This window comes from Mastomys coucha, unplaced genomic scaffold, assembly GCF_008632895.1.
Source record: "Mastomys coucha isolate ucsf_1 unplaced genomic scaffold, UCSF_Mcou_1 pScaffold9, whole genome shotgun sequence".
Taxonomy (NCBI): Eukaryota; Metazoa; Chordata; class Mammalia; order Rodentia; family Muridae; genus Mastomys; species Mastomys coucha.
Window position 1 is genome coordinate 81,564,323 of NW_022196915.1, and position 20,312 is coordinate 81,584,634.

General features: G+C 32.8%; 1 protein-coding gene across 1 annotated transcript in view; it reads right to left on the bottom strand.

The window, feature by feature from the left end:
* The window catches only part of Klhl1 (kelch like family member 1), a 375,629-nt gene that overhangs the window by 28,454 nt on the left and 326,863 nt on the right, over positions 1–20,312 (bottom strand). Inside the window, exon 8 of the mRNA XM_031361505.1 lies at positions 4,346–4,508. Coding sequence (XP_031217365.1) covers positions 4,346–4,508 — 163 coding nt within the window. The remainder of the gene's footprint in view (positions 1–4,345; positions 4,509–20,312) is intronic.

Consider the following 20,312-nt stretch of genomic DNA (forward strand, 5'->3'; position numbering starts at 1 on the left):
AAAAAAAAAAAACAGGTGGTTAACAAATAAACGGCATAGACACATTCCATTTACAACATGTCAAAACCTGTAACTAGAATCTCCATGCATATATTACTGTCACTTTGGAGAATATTTGCAATAAACATACATATGTGTGTATTATATTTGAATTAAATTTAAATATTAATGTATTTAAGAAAAAGCTCATATAATATAATAGCTCTGATACAAAGTAGTAATCAAAAGAATGCACAATTAAATAAGTGCATTTAAACATCAATGTCTGTGTATTTAATTGAACAATAATTTAATAAATGCATTAGGGTAAGGAGGATACAAAACACCAAATGGACAAAGAAGAAAATAATAAAAAATAATCAAAGCATTAAACATTTAAAACAAAGAAGAGATATCAAAATCTTCAAGGGAATAGTACCAAATTACATATAAAAACAGATTTGTTAGAAAAACAATTAGCTATCACAGCAATAAAACACTAAGATACGTATTGAATATTTTCTTATCAAGGCAGATACAAAATTTTATTTTTGTTTTAGTGATTCTTTCTCTTTTTAAAAAATGTATAGGTACAAATTAAATATATTAACATACTAGTTTAATAAAAATATTATATTATATGGACATGAATAATGTATTTTATACTTTAGTTCTATACATTTAATATATGAACAACCATTTAATTCAAGAAACACAAACCAATGTGAATAAATTGAATAATATCTGACAAAATTAAACATTATCACACACTTAGAGTGTACTTGTATTTAATATAACCATACTGCTGTAGTCACTGGAAAATATTTCAACTTAAAGATTCCACATCTTACTTAAACTCCCTGGTGCCTCCAGTCTCTTGATGTTTCGATGCATCTTCCCTAAATGAACACAGACCCGGCAGTCCTCTACTGTATGTGTGTCTGTTGTCATCCTGCATTTTTTAGAAAATTCCTAGGAACAGACTTTGTGATTCATACATATTAACAATGAGCCACAACTTAGCCCAGGTGAAACTTAAATGGAAAGAAAGTGTTTACTTATAGGCTAAATCTTAAAGATGATATTGTGATTTGTATTTAAAAATATGTGACTCACATTTATATTATATATTTTCAAATTTCAAAGTAAAAGAACATCAAAAAAAACTAATCAAGAGAAATATGGAAATGATACATATAAAATTTTTTCTTCCATACTAAAATAGAATATTTAATATAATTTTTAGTTTATTTCTACTTGTGTATATATGTCATCTATAAATCACTTTATACACATAATACTATCTGAATGTCATTAAGAGTATGTTTTAGGCCTAATGTAAACCTGTCTATAATAATTCAAACATCCTCAAAATACAAGGCTGTAAATGTTTTGCCTGCAGTCTTTGTGTTAAAATACAAACAGCTATCAAATATAATATACCTCATAAAATTGTGTTCAGTTTTTCAACATGAGTGTGAAATGGGTTCCACAATTTTTGTTCTGAAATACACCACTTTAAGTAACTATCATCAAAATTACCTTCATAAGAGCTCTGAATAACAGGTGAGATAGTTTACCTAAGTATAGCAAAAATAAAATGAAAAAAGAGGGGTGACTATGAAGGACAGACTTACATTTTTCTGTGCCATTCCTTTTTGTAAATACAGATCACCACACATAGAATGATATATCCATGAGGAGTGAAGGAAGTATGCTGGGGACTTTATCTCAGATCAAGTCCAAGTCTGTACAAAAAATTTTGGACAAAGATATACCCTACAACATCCAAGTCCAACTATGTATGTAAGGCAACCTTGATTTCCTGTCAGGTTAGATTATAAAGTTCTTGGGCAGTAAGGTGGCTCCATTTTCTCATCTTACCATATCACTAGGTAAATCATAGAGGTAATCAAATGCAGAGAATGGAATTTTGGTAGAATCATGAGATGTTTGGAGAGCAATAATAGTATCCATAAATAAAATGATGTTTAATTACTTCACAAAAACTCACTATGTTCTGCTTGCAGTTAATTTGTTTACATAAACAATTATTACAACAATTTTGGTGAAGGGAGTAGTTTATTGAACAGGCATGGAGAGAGTGGACATCCTTTTCTTATTCCTGATTTTAATGATGTTTTGCCTTTCTCTCCAGTAGCTGTAAGCTTTCGTTAAATTGTCATTGTTATTTTGAGATATATCTCAAATATTCGTATTCTCTCCCAGGCTTTTATCATCAAGGGATATTGTTAAATACATTTCCTGCATCTAATTAGATGATAATGTGGATTTTGTCTATCAGTTTGTTCATGTGATGGAACATTTATTGATTTTTGTGTCTTGAACCACACTGGCATCTCTACAAAGGAGCTAAATTAATCAAGATAAAGAGCTTGTTTTGTTGTTTCTTGAATTCTGTTTCCAAGGTTTTATTGAGACTGTTTCCTTCTATATTCATTAAACATGAAGAAATAGAGCTGGTACCCAAGTGGACAATTCACCTTACTTCACTCCTGTTGTGGGACGACACTTTGCAGGCTCTCAGAGGATAAAGGTAATCAACAATGTCATTTAGCCACAAAAAAATGTGACTTGCAAAAGCTATCTGCCTGCCAGATTTACTGGTTCAATACTAGTGCAAATGTTATGGGACTAGCAAACCTCATTTGGTTGGACTTGATGCCTATGCCATATGATTAGATTATACCCAGCACTGTTATGTAGTCAAGAGCCTAGCATGCGATACCTCATGGAGAAAATACATTACAATTATTCTACTAAAGGAAGAGAGATCAAATGACTCATAACCACCTACTATGATACCCATGAATACAACATGATTTTCCCATGAACCCTCCTTTTTCAGTAAGTGGATATTACCGCAGAGACCTATAATGGAATAGTGTGCAGACAACTGAGTGGTTTCAGAGTACTAAATGCTAAATGGGATAACTTATAGCTTGGGTGCCTATACAAAAGATCAGGTGAAGAGATTAGAAGAGTCAAAGGTGGTAGATGACTCTAAGAAAACAGTGTCTTCCACAACACTTACACAACATCCATACACACATGAACTCAGAGAAACTGAGAGTATTCCCAAGACCTGAGGTTCAAATCTGACACAATCACAGCAGTGAAAAAAGGAAGTGATTGCAAAATCTCACTTCTAGTCAAGGAGCTAAATACAACTGAGACTTGGTAAGAAACAGAAAGTCAATTTTTTCCCAAAAGTGTGACATTTGAATATATAAAAATTATCCTATGCTTAGGAGTAATTGGCCAACACAAAATGAATTCCATGTTTGTTTTATTTTTGTGGGACATTTTAATTGTTTTGGAACTTTTTGTCTTGTTTTATGTTTGTTTTTAACTTGATTTTGAATATTTGGGTTTGTGTGTGTGTGTGTGTGTGTGTGTGTGTGTGTGAGAGAGAGAGAGAGAGAGAGAGAGAGAGAGAGAGAGAGTTGGGAGAAAGAGGGCCAGAATGATGGAGAGCAAGATAGGGAAGTACTTAGGTGAGTTGTAGGATTGGGAAAAATATGAACAAATTATATTGTATGAAAAATTTAATATAAAAATATTGTTGATTTTGAGAATTCATAATTTAAAGGTATTAGGAAGACAGCTTATAAAGTGGAAGAACTGGTACAGCCATTCAGAAAAATCACACCCAAAACCATTAGTATCTTTCTGAAGGCTACTTACACATTTTACTTAAAGTATAGAAATATTCTCATAACATGCACTTAATAATTCTTAAATTAGTAATTAATATAAAAACTTAGTGGTCCAGTGTTTGAGACATCTCAGGGATCCAAATTAATTGAGACTGCTGATCTTCTTACAGGGTTGCCCTCTTCCTCAGCTTCTTTCAGTCTTTCCCTAATTCAGCCACAGGGGTCAACTGCTTCAGTCCATTGGTTGGGTGCAAATATTTGCAACTGAGTCTTTCAGCTGCAGATCTCTCAAACACTAGACTACCAAACAGACAGCACATACCAGCTGATATGAGGCCCCCAATACACATACAGTAGAGGACTACTGTGTTTGTGTTCATTCAGAGATGATGCACCTAACCCTCAAGAGACTGGAGGCCCCAGGGAGTTTAGAGGTCAGGAAGGGTGGGGGTAGGGACATCCATGTGGAGACGGGTGTGGGGGAGGATGTATGGGATGTGGAAAGTGGATGGGCAGGGGGAATAAAATATGGAATGTTAAAAAATAAAATAAATAAATACACTTTTTAAAAATTGGTTATTTTCTATGGTAAACATGCATGTCATTATTTAAAGATTATTCTTAAATACTACCACGTAATTATTTTTTTCTTAACCTATAAGAACATTATAGGAATATCTACTCACTTGCCGTTCAGTGCTGCCACTCCAACTGTGCTCCGAGCAATGGACATACTGGCTACATATGTCCACTGCTGGCTCTGGGGATCCCACCTTTCCACTGTGTTCAGATAGCTCCAACCATCATGGCCTCCCACTGCATAAATAGGCCCTTCAAGCACAGTTACTCCTAAAACATTGTAGGGAAACATAAAACAATGGGTGGAGAGTTAACAATATCACATTGTATAGTGACAAATTACTATGAATTTAAGTTTCAGGATGTGTCCTTTTCCTAAGAAAATATGGATTCAAATTATAAAATAATTTCTTTTGTATTTTAGGGATTTTTCTTTCTTTTTTCTGTAATTGGACATAATGTTTTTTTATGCTACCTATTCTGATCATGGTTTCCCTGTCCCTAGCTCCTTAGAGGTCCTTCCCAATTCCCCAGCCAGTCAACTACACCCTTCTCCCCTCTCTTCTCTTTCTGTCTGTCTGTCTAGAAGACAAACAAATAGACAAACAAACCAGCAGTTTCATAGCATAGTAAATGGAAAGAGCAAGAAAGGTAAAATCAAAATCTGTAAAAAACAAAAACCAAAAAACAAACAAACAAACAAAAAAAACAAAAACAAAAACAAAACCCTGTTATTTAGAAAGTCAAACTCATATCCACAGAAGTACATGCAGGGACTGAGAAACCTCAGGAAACTCAGCCTGAAGTAGTTATTTCTCAGTCAAATCTGTGCCATCAGGGCTCAGTGAACCCTGGGGAAGATGATACACATAGAGTGTAAGAACCAGAGGGGATGGAGGACACCATATATCGAGGCTGTCTAAATCACCATGGCCAATACACATATGAATTCACAGAGACTGAGGCAACGTGTGCAAGATATGCAGAAATGTTCAACATGTCCTTTGCATACATAATTGCTTCCAGCTTAGGGTGTTGTATGATTCCTGAATGTGTCAGTGCGTGGGTCTGTGTTTCTTGTGCCTTCTACTGGGTTCTTTTTCTCTAGTTTTTTTTGTGATAGTTTTTGCTTTGTCTCATTATATTTAATTTTAGTTTAATAAAAAGAAGGAAATGTAGTTGAGCAATGTTCAAAAAAATTTCAACTGTCAAAAGCAAAATGAAAACAATTTTTTTTAAGAATCTTAAAACACTCAAGTTTATAGCACTAACTATGGCTTTACTAGTAAGCATAAATTACTCTACTTGTCAATAAATTGTAACAAATTTTAGTGCTTTATATGTGTACTTTAAGCATTACAGAAGCTGAAGTCTCTCAATAAGCATTACTATTGAGTCACTGAATTCCAGCCCAGTCTAAGGTCTAAATTACACAGTGGGACTCTATTTTAAAGAAAGTGTTTGTATGTTTGTGTTTGTGTGTGTGTATATATGTGTGCGTGTGTGTGTGTGAGAGAGAGAGAGAGAGAGACAGAGAGAGAGAGAGAGACAGAGAGAGAGAGAGAAAGACAAAGACAGAGACACAGACAGAGATACACAGAGATATAGACAGTCAGAGACACAGACACACACAAAGACAGAGAGACAGGTAGAGACAGAGAGAAAGAGAGAAGAGAAACCTACAATAATTAAATCCAGCATGAATTTTTGATTAACTGAATGGTTGCATTAAAGTGAAAACATTTAAATTAACATGTTGCTTCTTAAGGTATGTGCTTACATTTGATATCTGATATTTATAATATTGACATTGTCTTTTCTATTTAGGATTGATTTGGGTATTTGAGATTTTGTACCAAGTTTCTATATGGTACTTGGGATCATATTGTCTATTTCTGTGGAGAATGCCATTCAAATTTTGAAGAGAATTGAATTGAAATTATAGACCATTTTTGGTAATATAGCAATTTCCATATTATTCCAATCACTGAGCATATAGTTTGGTCTTTGTTGCCTCCAATTTATTCAGTGTTTTAAAGTTTTCACTATAAAAATACTTCAAAGCTTTGATCATGTTTTTGTCCTAGACAAATATTCTTTTGAAGTGACTATCTTTTCCTAAGAATGGCATTTCATAGTTTTTTTTTTCCTGCCAGCATTCCAGTATATAAAAATGCTACTGAATTTTGTATTTTGAATTCATATCCTGATACTGCCACAATGATATAATGAGTCTTTAGGTTTTTAAAGTATGGATGCATGCTAGCTCAAATAGGAATAAGTAGAACTTCTAATATTTCTTTTTTTTTTTTCCTTTTTTTTTCTTTTATTGGAAATTTTCTTTACTTATATTTCAAATGTTATTCCCCTTCCCGGCTTCCCTCCAGAAACCCCTGTCCTATCCTCCCTCCCCCTGCTTCTATGAGGGTGCTCACCCATCCACCTACTCCTACTTCCTGGCCCTGGCATTCCCCTACACTGCAGCATTGAGCATTCACAGGCCCAAGGGCCTCTTCTCCCATTGATGCCCAACAAGGCCATCCTCTGCTAAACATGCAGCTGGAGCCATGGGTTCCTCCATGTATTCTTTGGTTGGTGGTTTAGTTCCTGGGAGCATTGGGGAGGTCTGGTTGGTTGATACTGTTGTTCTTCCTATGGGGTTGCAAACCTTTTCAAACGTTTTTAATTCTCTTATTTTATTGTTCAAAAACTTTAAGCACTTTGAGAGTGGAGATAATTGTTATTCTTGTCTCATATTTTTTTATTTTAGAAGACAAGGTCTCAAACTTTTCCAATTTAGCCTAAGGTTCTCTATTGTTTATTATATATTAATCTTTCGTGTTTTGAGATAGCAAACACATGGTCATAGCTTCTACAAAAGAATTTTTACTCATGAAGAGATATTACTATTTATTGAATGACTTTTCTGATATCTTGAGATGATTGTGTGATTTCTGTCTTATAGTAAATTCATATTCTGTGTTGCATTAATTAATTTGCTATTTTGCACAAAACATACATCTATTATGAAACCAATTTGGTAATGTTATAATTTTTAAGGCATTATTGAATTTATTTCCACAGTATTAGGGGAAACATCTGCATCTATATTGATCAGAGAAAATAGAATTTGAATTTAATTGTATACATATCCTTATCTAGTTTGATATCAGGATATTGCTGGCTTAACAAATGAGTTCAGTAGTGTTTCTTCATTTCTATTTGTGAAAGAGTTTTGAGGTTAAACTTTCATAAAAATGTAGTACTTTTAACTTACTTTTGTCTTTCGATTGGTAAATAGACTCCATTTAATATTTAGAGCCAGTGTCAATGTTTGTAGTTTGCAGTTATTTTGATATTTGCTGGTTTGTAGTCATAGCTGTATTTTGTATTTTATAAATTATAACTTTCTTTGGATACTTTCTCTATTCGCTTAGCTGTGATCATTCCTCTTTTCTGTTGGAAGTATTGTTTGTAATATGTAGCATTCTCTTTAGAATAATTTGTTGTAGTTGTTGCTGTTGGAGAGAAACTATATAAGGGTGTTTATATCATGGAAAATTTTTATTGTTCCTTCAACTCTTGAAGATAGTTTTTCTGGCTAAAGTAGTCTGTGTTAGTAGTCATGGGCTTTTAGAACATGGTGGGTTTTCTTCATGTTGAAGGACATAAATTTATTATTGTGCCAAATAGGAGATGAATTAGAAGGGTTGGATAATAGATGAAATTGCATATATAAGCAAAATCTGATAAAAAATTTAGTATGTATGATACACAGAGATATCCTGTCAAGTAGATAAATTTGACAATTTACAGCCATACTGGTCTTTCCTGTTCAGAACTTGGATCTTGGATCTTTTCTGTGTGAGACTCATGAAAACATCAGATTTCAATATCAGCATCTTTTATTTAGAGAATTCAGCAATTCCTAGTTGCCAGATTCCTAGGGTATGAATGAATGCTTGGAAGAGGTAGAAATAAATGTTTGCTTTACCTTCTTTGCTCTTTGAAATTTTGCACCTCATAACATGACTAATTTGTTTCTTCTCTGGTCCTTCAAGAATCTGGTTTACGTGTTTTATTCAGTCTTAAGAGTAATACATTGACAACTTACTCAGATCCAACTGCTGTTTTGAGGCCAAAGTTAAATTATGTGTCTTTCAGTTAGCTTTATTATTGAACAAATTTTTATCAGATTAAGCTAATTTATATATAGATATAGATATCATTAGCATTTTGGTCTTTGTTTGCATATATGCATATGTACATACAGTTCTCAGAATAGACGGTATGTATTGTCCCATTCAATAATTGTAAGATAATAAACATACAGTTAATTAAAAAATGAGATATAAAAAAGAACATATATATATGTATATATATGTATATGAATGTCCTAAAACATATACAATTTCACAAAATAACTGTATAATCTGAGGACATCACCACTCCAACATATGGATAAGGGAAAGGTTTTTATTGTAGATATAAGACACAGTACAGACAGAGTCATTTGGAAGAGTCTAGTTCAGAGAGAGAAAATAGTACACTGAACATGGCTAGCAGATTGGACTTGGCCATTAGAGGAGAGGCTAGGATAGTGAAGATGGAAGAATAGAGCTAATTAATGCAAGGAGACCAAGAGAGATAGTGAGAGAGAGGAGGCCAAATTAGGAAGCCAAAGGAAGTCACTTGGGCCAAGGGCAAGCTTGTATGGGAATGAGAAACTTATGGAGAGAAGTCAATGAATTGCAGAAGGCTAGAGTAGGGGCCAGAGGGAGAATAACTGAGAAAAGCCACAGATGGTCCTGATGCTGGCTAAGCATGCAGGCCAGGATGAGCCTTGGTATACAAGTAGACACCACAGCCATTCGCCTTCCATCAGTGATGAGAAAATAGGTCTTTTGGTGGAAGGAAAATCCCCTAAAAAGAGCAGAGCTTCCTTTAGCCCTGACAACAACTAAGAGAATAAGAAGGTTAATCAAATAATACACCTTCATTAGAAATAATTAAACATCCATTAATATGTTTTATATAATATCCAACTGCAGCAGAGAACATGGATGCCTCATAATTCACACTACTTATGAAATTACAACTAAGAGACATAAATTTGAAGGTACATTTAATAATGTTTAGTACATATATTACAACATAATTTTATTTAAAATTTGAACTAGCTTATAAAATAATTATTATTGAGATATCATATAATAAAGTTTGTAAAATAATAAATATAACTATAAATTTTAAAATTAGATAGGCCATTAACTCTTTCAAAACAGTTATTCATTAATTTTCTCTTAAAAGTATTAAGGGATTCATTTTTAGCATCTTGGTATATGCTTACATTTTAGGAAATTTCTACTCTATTAGGTCCTTGCTAACACTCAAAGGCCCTTAATATTAGCTGTCTTTCATATATTCCCTTCCTCATTCCTTTTCCCCTCACCGTCTCCACTGGATCATCTCTTTAGAAAATGTCTCCATCAGCCAGGCAGTGGTGGCTCATGCCTTTAATCCCAGCACCTGGGAGGCAGAGGCAGGTGGATTTCTGAGTTTGAGGCCAGCCTGGTCTACAGAGTGAGTTCTAGGACAGCCAGGACTATACAGAGAAAACCTGTATCAAAAAAAAAAATAGATGTCTCCATCAAATACCTCCCTCTCAGAGCTCAGGGATCTCTGCAGAACAGGGTGTAGAGATAGTGTCCTTTGTGTACAAACTATGGCTTCCAGGTTGTGTTTTCATTTAACTCTTGAGAGTGTGAATGAGAGTTAGTGTATCTCTGCATGCGTATCTGTTTCATGTACCTTTTTTGGGGCCATGTTCCTTCTTTTATTTATTTTTTGTCCAATATCAATGTGTTAGTTTCGTTTTATATTATTATATTTTATATCATCCTTTAGAATCATCTTTGTTTTCTAATGAAAGACAGGAAGACGATGTATCTAAATGGGAAGTGAAAAGGTAGGTGGGGAAAAACCTGGTGGGGGGAGTAGCGGAAGGGGAACCATAGTCAAGATCTACTATATGAGAAAAGATATCTATTTCAATAAAAGGACCAATACCCCAAATTAAAAACATATCAAGACTGTATTTATAAATATATGCAAAGACACAGCATTTATATGTAACTAGGAATTCAAGGTAAAAATATCTTGAGGGGTATAAGGAACACATGACTAATTGGCAGCTAGGAGTAAATATGATGTAGAGTACTAATTTGTGAAAACTTCAAAAATACAAAAATAAAATTAAAATATTTAAAAGCTATATGTTTGTAGGAGATATTATACAACCTATACTAGAAAGAAGAATGTGGGCGACGAGAGGAAAGTGTGAGAAAATGCATATATTATAGTTGGGTACTGGTATTACAATAATGTTGCTAAGAGTAGGGCAAAATGGAGTGGATGATTGGAATAAGGAGTGCTAGTTTGTATTGCTGTTGCTTAAGCTTTGGTATCACACTATTTTTACTACCTGACTAATATTGGCAATATACTAGAATTCATTTTCATTGCTAATCCTCACATTTAAATTTTATACAACTCATAGCATTTGGATGGAGGTCACATAAATATACATATAAGTATATGGCAAATAATAAGCACTCAAAATATTTATAAACAGTCCATGTAGTGTGCATTAGGAATGGATAAAAATAGAGTGATGTCAAATATATCTTCACTCTTAAAACTTAATTCATATTGCAAACATCTCTACCTAAAATTAAATCATTGAGCAAATGTTTTGAATGATGAAATTGCTTTGAATATTGATGTTTCTAAGACCCACATTTACAAGAATATATTTATACTTTATGCAAACCTATTATAAAATGTGATATCCTTTCAGCTGTCACTATATTTTAAGATTCTAGCTGCCTGACAATGTGTTTCTTTATTGCAGCTGTTCTAATTCATATGTAAAAATTTCTAATTAAGTTGAGAAAATAATTGGACCAGAATAAATTCAAAAATCAAGATAAGACATTCAAATTCCTCCTTGTGTTTTCTAGAAATATCTTTATAAATATAGTAAATTAGATGGTTAAAATGCTCTTCTTATTGACAATATTAACTATTAAAAATACTTAATATCTAATTGAAAGGAAATACATATAAAAAAATCACTGGTTTCAGTTTGGCCATAATGTAAAAATGCTATATAAATGTTTCTTTAATTTAATTAAATCATGCTGATTTTAAAATTAGTTTTTGTTGCTTGCTAACTAGAGATAGAACAAAAATGCATTCTTATATTATTTTATATTTATTTTTCCTTCAAATGAGAATATTGTCCTTACTGGGGTTGCATAAACATGAAAACATGCTAGTGTCCCTCTGGATTATAGATATTTTATTTTGTTTGGTACAGAATTTTATATGGAAAAAGAGATTGTTCAAAGTTTCCACAGATGATTGTTAAGCACAATAAAGACTAAGAATGACCATGAGTGTGAAAATAGCATTGCTATTGTTCTAATTTCCTTCACTGGGGAATGTTTTCGTATCTTTGTTTTCAATGTGTTTTATTTGTTGGTGCATAGGGGGAAGATTGTCATGAACTCCAGAGACTAGTTAATGCTTAAATTTATTACCAGATAACTTCAATTTCTTAGATTAGTTCCTATCTATGTACAAAATAAAGAAATGCATATGTCCATATTCTCATACAGGATACAAAACATGGGGAAGGGAATGGGATTGCTAAAGCACAGAGACACTTCCTGTTTCCATGATGAAGGAAAAGTTTCTGCCCACGCTGTTAAGTTGATTCTTGATTTAAGACTGGGGAAAAACGTAGGTACATTTGGAAATTAATGATTTGGGGAAAAATATTTACATAAAATCTTCCATCAGTAATAAACAGAGGATACCTAAAGAACAATAAAAGTGTCAGCTTCTATTTTTACTGGAGAGCTAAATGACTGAGAATATAAAGGACAGCAAAACCACCACATGGGGGAAAGAACATATAAAATGGAACCTTATATTCAAATCGGATGTACTTTTAACCAACTGGACGAGTAGAGATTGAGCTAGTAAATGTTTTATAAGGGACATTATGTGACATCATTTTTCTCAACAAACAAACAAGCAAAGAACACATTTTTCTGCTTGTGCTTGAGAAATGATATATGATGTGGCCATGCTACAAATCTGTGTGAGAGATGTTTGTTTCTTGTTATAGAACAGAGAAAGTAATGAAGGACTCACTAAACATATTTAGGATGTATTTACACATTCATTCCATCACCTTACACTACTTATTCCAATTATATTTTAGTTATATGACTTTGGAAATATTGTTTAGAATAATATATCTCTATTTTGTTATCTTTATAGTATAGTACAGAGCTAGCCAACAGTACATTTCAAGGATTGAATAAAGTAATATATACAAAACATTTAAATATGTGTCTGGTACATCCTTATTGTATTTTAACTGAAGATTATGGTACTGTATAATAGATGTATACCAAGAACTAAAGTTTTCTAATTATGTTTCACTCTGTGTTATCATAGACATTGAGTAAGTCAAAATGAAGCTATTGTCTTGTAAGTTAAATAACACCAATGTACTTTATTACACTTGAGGCATATGTATTTATTTAAATGTGAATTAAAATAATTGGAAAAATTGCACAGTAGATATGAGCACTGGATGCTCTTCCAGGAGCCCATGGTTCCACTGCTCTCACTGCGGAGTGTATCAGTGCCATCTGTGACTCCAGTTTCCAGAGGATCCAATACCTTCTTCTGTCTTGCATGAACACCACATATTCAAGTGGCACACAGAAAAAAAAAAAGACAAGAAAATGCCCATGCACATAAAATCACAATTATCTTAAACTGGACACAGACATGAATTTTCCTACATATTTTTGTCAAATTAATATTTTTGTTCTATTACAAAAATACCAAGAATGTTTAACATGATGTGTTTAGACTTTGTTTAAAATAGCAATGCTGCATACATGTCTAGAAAAGCCAACAGTAATAGATTCTGATGTTCTAGAATTCTGAATACCAAGTAAAAAGATAAATCTGATGATTCTACTTGTTATAACTGGAAATCCCTAAAATAGTATCTCTGAAGACATGGAAAGTGATTGTGAGATTTTAAACACCTATGATTCTGATGAGAAGGCATTCAGGGTAGTACAAACCTAAAGAGTATGGAATGCCAGTACTACTGGGTAGAAATAGTATGAGTAAATAAAGATTCTTGTTTTCCGGCTTGTTATGGAAATCTAGAAAGTATATCCTTCTATAAACTTATTCACTGTTTATATTTCTGCCAGTCTATTTACATCACAATTGTGCAGCTAGAAGTAGTGGCAGGAGTCATTGTTTTAAGCCATGGGAAAGCTTGAGCTGGATCTTTTGCCCTGTGACCTGTGATACACATGGCTGAAAAATTCTCATTTGCATAGGATCAGCCACTGTCCTATGCCTTCCTCTTAGTTTACTTTAATAAAATTAGATTTAATGTATCTCTCTATTGCATCCCTCTTCTTGCTCCATATTACCTGACAGATTTTCTTATATTGAAGTCCATGAAGAAATGAAACATCTTCATTTTCAACTTAGTGAGAACCAATGTTCAAAAATTATTGAAAAATAATACAAAGACTGTCAATACATTTGAAAAAAACTGAGCAGATCAGAAAACAAAGGCATGGGTGACCAATTTGATTAGTACTGGTTTATGATTTTTCGAATTTTTTCAGTACTTCTTTTAATGTTATTTGTTTTAGTTTATCTTTTATTCATTTGAAACCTCTCTTCAGTTTAATTTGGTTGCAGGTCTGTCAGTTCTGTCTATCTTTTCAAATAATCATTTCTTTCTTTTTCAATCTTAGTAGTATTGCTTTGTTGTTGCATCTCTTTCATAAATCTCCAGCCTTGACTTTGATTATTGTTTTTCACATTCTTTGGAAAAAGGTACTAAAAGATATGGAATTTCTAAAATACATTATTAGATTGTTTATTTGAGATCTCTCAATACTCTTAATGTAGTCATGTGGTTTTACAATCATTCCTCTGAGGGCTGCATTCATTGTGTCCCACAAATTTTAATATGCCAAGTTTAATGTGAGACTTCAGTAACTGCTTCAGTCTGCTCATAGGAGAATACTGTCATCATAACTATACCATAATTAACTTAGTTTATACCCAGTAGTTAGGTTTGTAATGGGATAAGGAGTGATGCTGTTAAAAGAATAAAACCACCCTTCTTCTACCTAGGTCAGTGAAAAATAATACTGTATGCAGAAGGAAACAATATGAACTAAAAGTAGAAAAATATGATGCAAATTTTATTTATTATGTGTGATAGATAAACCACTAATTTAGGAAATGAGAGTTTCTGATAAATTATCTCTTAATAAAATGAAGAGATTAACATAATATATTGGCAAAGCTATTATAAATTCAACTGCTATGAGAATAACCCTTAAGCTATTGTATAACCTGAATACTGTTTTTCATCCCCTTGCATTAAAAATAGAGAAGGCTTTTTCATATAATATTCTAATTATCATATGATTTCATGTTTACTTACAGTAAATATATAGAAATACCAGAGAAAAACATCCTTTCATGTTTTATTTTTCCATCTCCTTTAATGAATGAAAGGATGATTAGTGAAATAAAATGAAATTCCAGATGATTTTCACTATCATCAATGGCCTTCAGAGCTAGAGTATTATTTCCAAACATATATATCTAAATCCATGATATTGCTCAGGAATCAGGAATGATAAGCATTTGTAATCTAAAATACTTGAAATCTTGATGTTTATTTCCTCATTTGTTTATAATTTGAAACCTGCCAGATAAATATATTTTGTATGCAAAAATATTTCTCTTTAGAGTCAATAATTTTATACATTTAATGACATGAAAACATTTACATCATTGTCTTTCTTTCAGTTACCACTTTATCTCACTTATATTATGAATTCTTAAGTTTTGTATGCTGTATCCAGGGAAGTACTTACCAGAGTTGGTGAATTTGATAAGAGGCTCCTATTTGAACATAGCTTTCCCCATGCCATTACCTAAGTGACTGCATCAGAAATGTAGCTAGGCAATATTTTGCTCAGACTCATATCATCCTTCATCTGTTGTTGCACAATGGGTATTCAAAACTCTTTCTCATTTGACTTTCAATATCACTACAACTGAATTTTCACATTTATTATCATTTGATGTGTTGCCCCTGTAACTATTCTTACATAGCTCAATCAATGAAATTCTATCTTCTCTTCATGTCTAAGTCTGCTGCATAAATTTTGTTTTCTAATATTTTTCATCATTTAAGTAAACTATTATCTTCATCCATGACTTCACAGTTGAAATCATTGAAATCTCTGTTAATATGTATCACAGACAGATCTGACATACCTATATAATATTCATATTTTATACTAGTATGTGTTTCTCATTTTAGCTTCATTTTATATTAATATAACATATTACCACTGTGATAGATGAGAAGTAATAGAAATATACCTTTATTTAATATAGTCTTACTGCTTCATTCATTTGTATTCATTTCAAATGTAATTTTAAAAGTGCTGCAGAAGAGGATAATTGTATAATGTTTTTATTAAAATTAATTCAATAAATTGTCTTCTATGACTTATAAGTATGGTACTTGATTACATAATGTTTACTTTTCCAAAATCAATAAATTAAATAAACTTGAGGTAATTGCTTTCTATTTTAACCAAATAAAAACAAAGCAGGGTAGTAGAGGAAAGAACATCGAGTTTGAAGCAGATCACTTTCATTTTGTTCCACAGATAATTAGCTTTAAGAGTTTTTGTGAAGTTCTTTAACCTCCTGATGTTCATATTGTCAGTATTTGGTCAGGTGGCTTTTTCCTTGCATTGTTAGAGAAATTAATTTTTATTAGAGTTTTAATACTAATATACACAACAAACAATTGAGAGGTAATCTTGTTTGTTTGAGACTATCTTAAAATATTTTTATTTTTCCTTTGAGAATTTCATACATGTGAATGATGTTTTCATGAAATATGAAAGTTTATTGGTCAATTTTGCTAGTAAGGCATATGAAGGCATAGCATTTCAGAGAAATGAAGAAAAATTTAAAACCTGAGATAAGTTTAGACACATTTATAACTGATGCTTATTTTAAAGATTTTTTTCACAAAATTCAAAGACAGAAAATATGTTTTACAAAATGTAGCTTAAGGACATTCCTATTTTCCTTATGTCTAATTCCTAATTCTTTGCTTTTGTAGGGAAGTAGAAATTTCGAAAAGCTATGATAAAGTGAGGTGCTCATATTTTCAACAATGAAGAAGAGCTTTGCTGTTGGGTTTCTTCTGGTGGTCTTGATAAATTTCTGATAGAAACACTATTGTCTAGACTTAAAAGAGAATGCTAAAAGAATTGACAACAAACTCACTTTGTCTTTACTTCAATTGATTATTTGTATTTGTTTGCTTTCCAAAAAGTAAACAAAAGAAACAAACAAAAACAAACTGGTAGAAGACATGTTTTCTGTCTTCTCATGTTGAAACAGGGCCATTATAGAGCTGGAGATATTGTTGGTTTGCATGCTTCTGCCGAGAGATTAACATAGTAAAGTCAAGAATACATCAGTTTCACCAAAGACACCCTTAGGATTACAATCACATTAACTGTCCATTTCACATCTTCTAGAATTTATGCAATACCAGTGGTCCTCTCAACACATATGTTGACTAGAATGTAAACAAGTATACATACTTTTTTTTCTTTATCTTGTATAAATTCAAACTTCAAAAAAGATTATGACAAATTTTATTGAGTTGAAACTTAGTGGGTATAATTTAAAATCTCCTGAATTATTTGAATGTGAAGGCAAGATTAAGAGCTATTATGAAGAGCATTCCTTCAGAACCCACTAACCACAAAGGTCTAAGAAACATGTAGGCTAACTTCAAATTGTGACTTCTCCATCTCCTCTGAGCCAATCCCTGAGACTCAGTGTCTATCTTTGTTACAAACCACCTAAGGCAGTCTCAATTCCAATCTCTTTGTTGGTAGTGTATTTTCCTTCCTCAGATTTTGTTGCTGTCACCAGTTCTTAGATGATGATAGCTGTATGTTACCTGTTAAGGAATGCTTCTGGGATCCTGCTAGGTTTTGCCCCTGGAAATTCTGGGTACATTTTGTATGTAGGTATAGAGAGCTGATACTAAGGCCTGGCATTGGATTGAGTGAGTCCACAGAAGTGAGAAAATCAGAATCACCCACCAGAAATCTGCTTAGTCCCCTGGGGATGAAAATACTGACAACAAAGATGCTACAGATTCACTTGCCTCCTATTCTACAAGATGAAGCAAATATTCTCTGCCAAGCTTCTTCCCCACTCATTCCTTTGTCTGAGCTCCCAACTTCAGAAGGCATTCCGTGGAAATCCATTGACCAAGCCTGGTAGAAAAGCAAGTAGGCCCGCACAACAGATAAGCAATGTTCAGGTCTTGATTCTCCCTTCTTCCCTCCAAGTCCTCTCCAGTTACAACCCTTGCTCTATGTCAGACTACTTGCTGTGGCCTCTTGTAACTCTCCCTGTCCCCCACCCCTAGGGGACTAAGCAGATTTTGGTGGATGACTCTGATTTTCTCACTATTATGGACTGACTCAGTCCATTACCATGCCTTAGTATCAGCTCTCAATACTTACACAATGTACCCAGAATCTCCAGTGGCAAAACCTATCAGGATCCCAGAAGCATTCCCTACCAGGTAACATACTTCCATCACTGTCTAAGAACTAGAGACAGCAAGAAAATCCCGAGGAAGAAAGAAGCTACCAATAAAGAGATACCAAATATCACACCTAGAATTAGAATCTTCCCAGTCCCAGATGCCTAGATACCAGTGTGAAAAAAAAATCAGTGGCAGCCAGGACACTGTCTCCCCACTAGAACCTAGCAATGTAATAACACTAGGTCTTGAGAAATGCAAAATACCAGAAAAAACAAGACAAGGACCTTGGAAGACCCTTTATGAATATAACTGAGACCCTTACAGAGGAAATAAATATACCTTTTTTATAAAAATCTATGAAAACACAAACAGTAGAAGAAAATGAGTAAAGCAATTCAAGAGTTAAACATAGACAGAGATTAAACAATGATATGCTAAATAGAGAAAATCTGGGAATGAAAAATTTAGGTACTCAAACAAGAACTCAAACAAGAGACAAGACTTATTAAGAGTATAAATGATGGAAGAGAGAATTTCAGGCATTGAAGATACTGTAGAGGAAAGGTGTACATCAGTCAAAGAAAATGTTAAACTGAACAACTCCTGACACAAATCAACCAGGAAATCTTGGACGTGAACAAACCAAATCTAAGAATATTAAGAATAGAGAAATAGGAAGAAATCCAGGTCAAAGGCCCAGAAAACATTTTCAAAAAAATCAGAATAAAATATCCATAGCCTAAAGAAGGAGATGCCTATGAAGTTCAAAAGTTCACATGGAACACCATATAGATTAGACCAGAAAAGAAATTTCCACTGATACATAATAATGAGGACACTAAACCATAAGAACAAAGAATAGTAAAAACTTCAAGAAGAAAAGATGAAATGTGGGTCAGTGAGTATATCTCTGTGTCTATGTCTCTTTCTTGTGTTTTCCTAGGATCTTTTTCTTCTGTTTTTTCCTGTTATCTTTGTATTGTTCTATTATTATTTGTATTTTTTTAGTTATTATATACTGTCATATTTTAGATGCCTGTTTTATAAAGAAATAGAAAGATAAGTATTTGGATTTAAGAGGGAGGTAAAGAAATGCTGGGAGGAATAGAGGGATGGGAAATTATAATCAGAATATATTGTATAAAAAAACTGTCACTAAAAAGGACAGAAAATACAGAGAGCAACTTTTTTATATAAGTTAAGTATAACCTCTAACTTACAAAAATACTGAGGTCTTGAAAAAAGATGAGAAAGATCTTATCAGGTCACATGGAAATAAATGCTAATCTGAAAGGTAATGCTAGGTGATCTTCGAGAAACCATATATGAAAAATATCTGTAAAAATGAAATAAAGAAAATATACATGCCATAGATACATGTTACAAGAAAATGTCTTGCTATGAAGATATATTCTTAATATGGTCATGGTAAAACAAATAAGACAAGCTTTTGAAAAATTATAACCAAATTACAAAACAAATGAAAAATTTACATTATGAAAACTAGTTCTAAAATATTTAAACACATAAATATTTGATTTCTTTGGATACCCAGGCATTTAACTAAGGGATAGTGGAATCCTCAGGGAGGATAGATGGCAGAAAGTACTAGATCCTATAGAAAAATGCAAGTAGACATCGTCAGGTTTGACCTTCATTTAGAGAATTAAACAAATAGCATATTTGTCAAGCTTATGAACAAGAGCATGATAGTACAAATTAGAACAGTTAAAATAATAAAAAGGTATAAAGCAGTGATAGCAGAATAAATCATATTAACTAAATATGGAATGTAAAAAATTATTCTTACAATAAAATAGAATTTTCAGATTGAGGCCACAAAGGAAAAAAAATAGTCCTATTTTTAGCAAAGTCTATAAAATGATAAATAGTGATAAGTGTGGTAGTGTTAAACAGAGCAAAACAAAAATAAAATACAAGTAAAAAGGATTGCAAAGACAGCTCAGTCACTAAAATGCATGCAAGAAGGCCTCAGTTCTATGCCCCAACCATTAAACAACCTTGGCATGGTAACAAAGCTCAAGATTCTTGAGACTGGAGAGACAGAGACAGGAAGATTTCTGAGACCTGTTGGCTAGACAGCCTGGCCTATTTTCTTATGTGTATGCCAGTGAGAGACCCTAAGAATAATATGCAAAATTGACCTTACCTTTGCATACATGTACACACAAATCATATGACACGTGAACATACATATGCAAAAAATAAGCAAAAGAAGTTAAAATGTAAGATTTGTAAAAATCATCAAATATAGAAATTGGTAGTTAAGAAGTCTAAATTAATAAATACTTTAAGCACAGTTAATAGTCAACTTA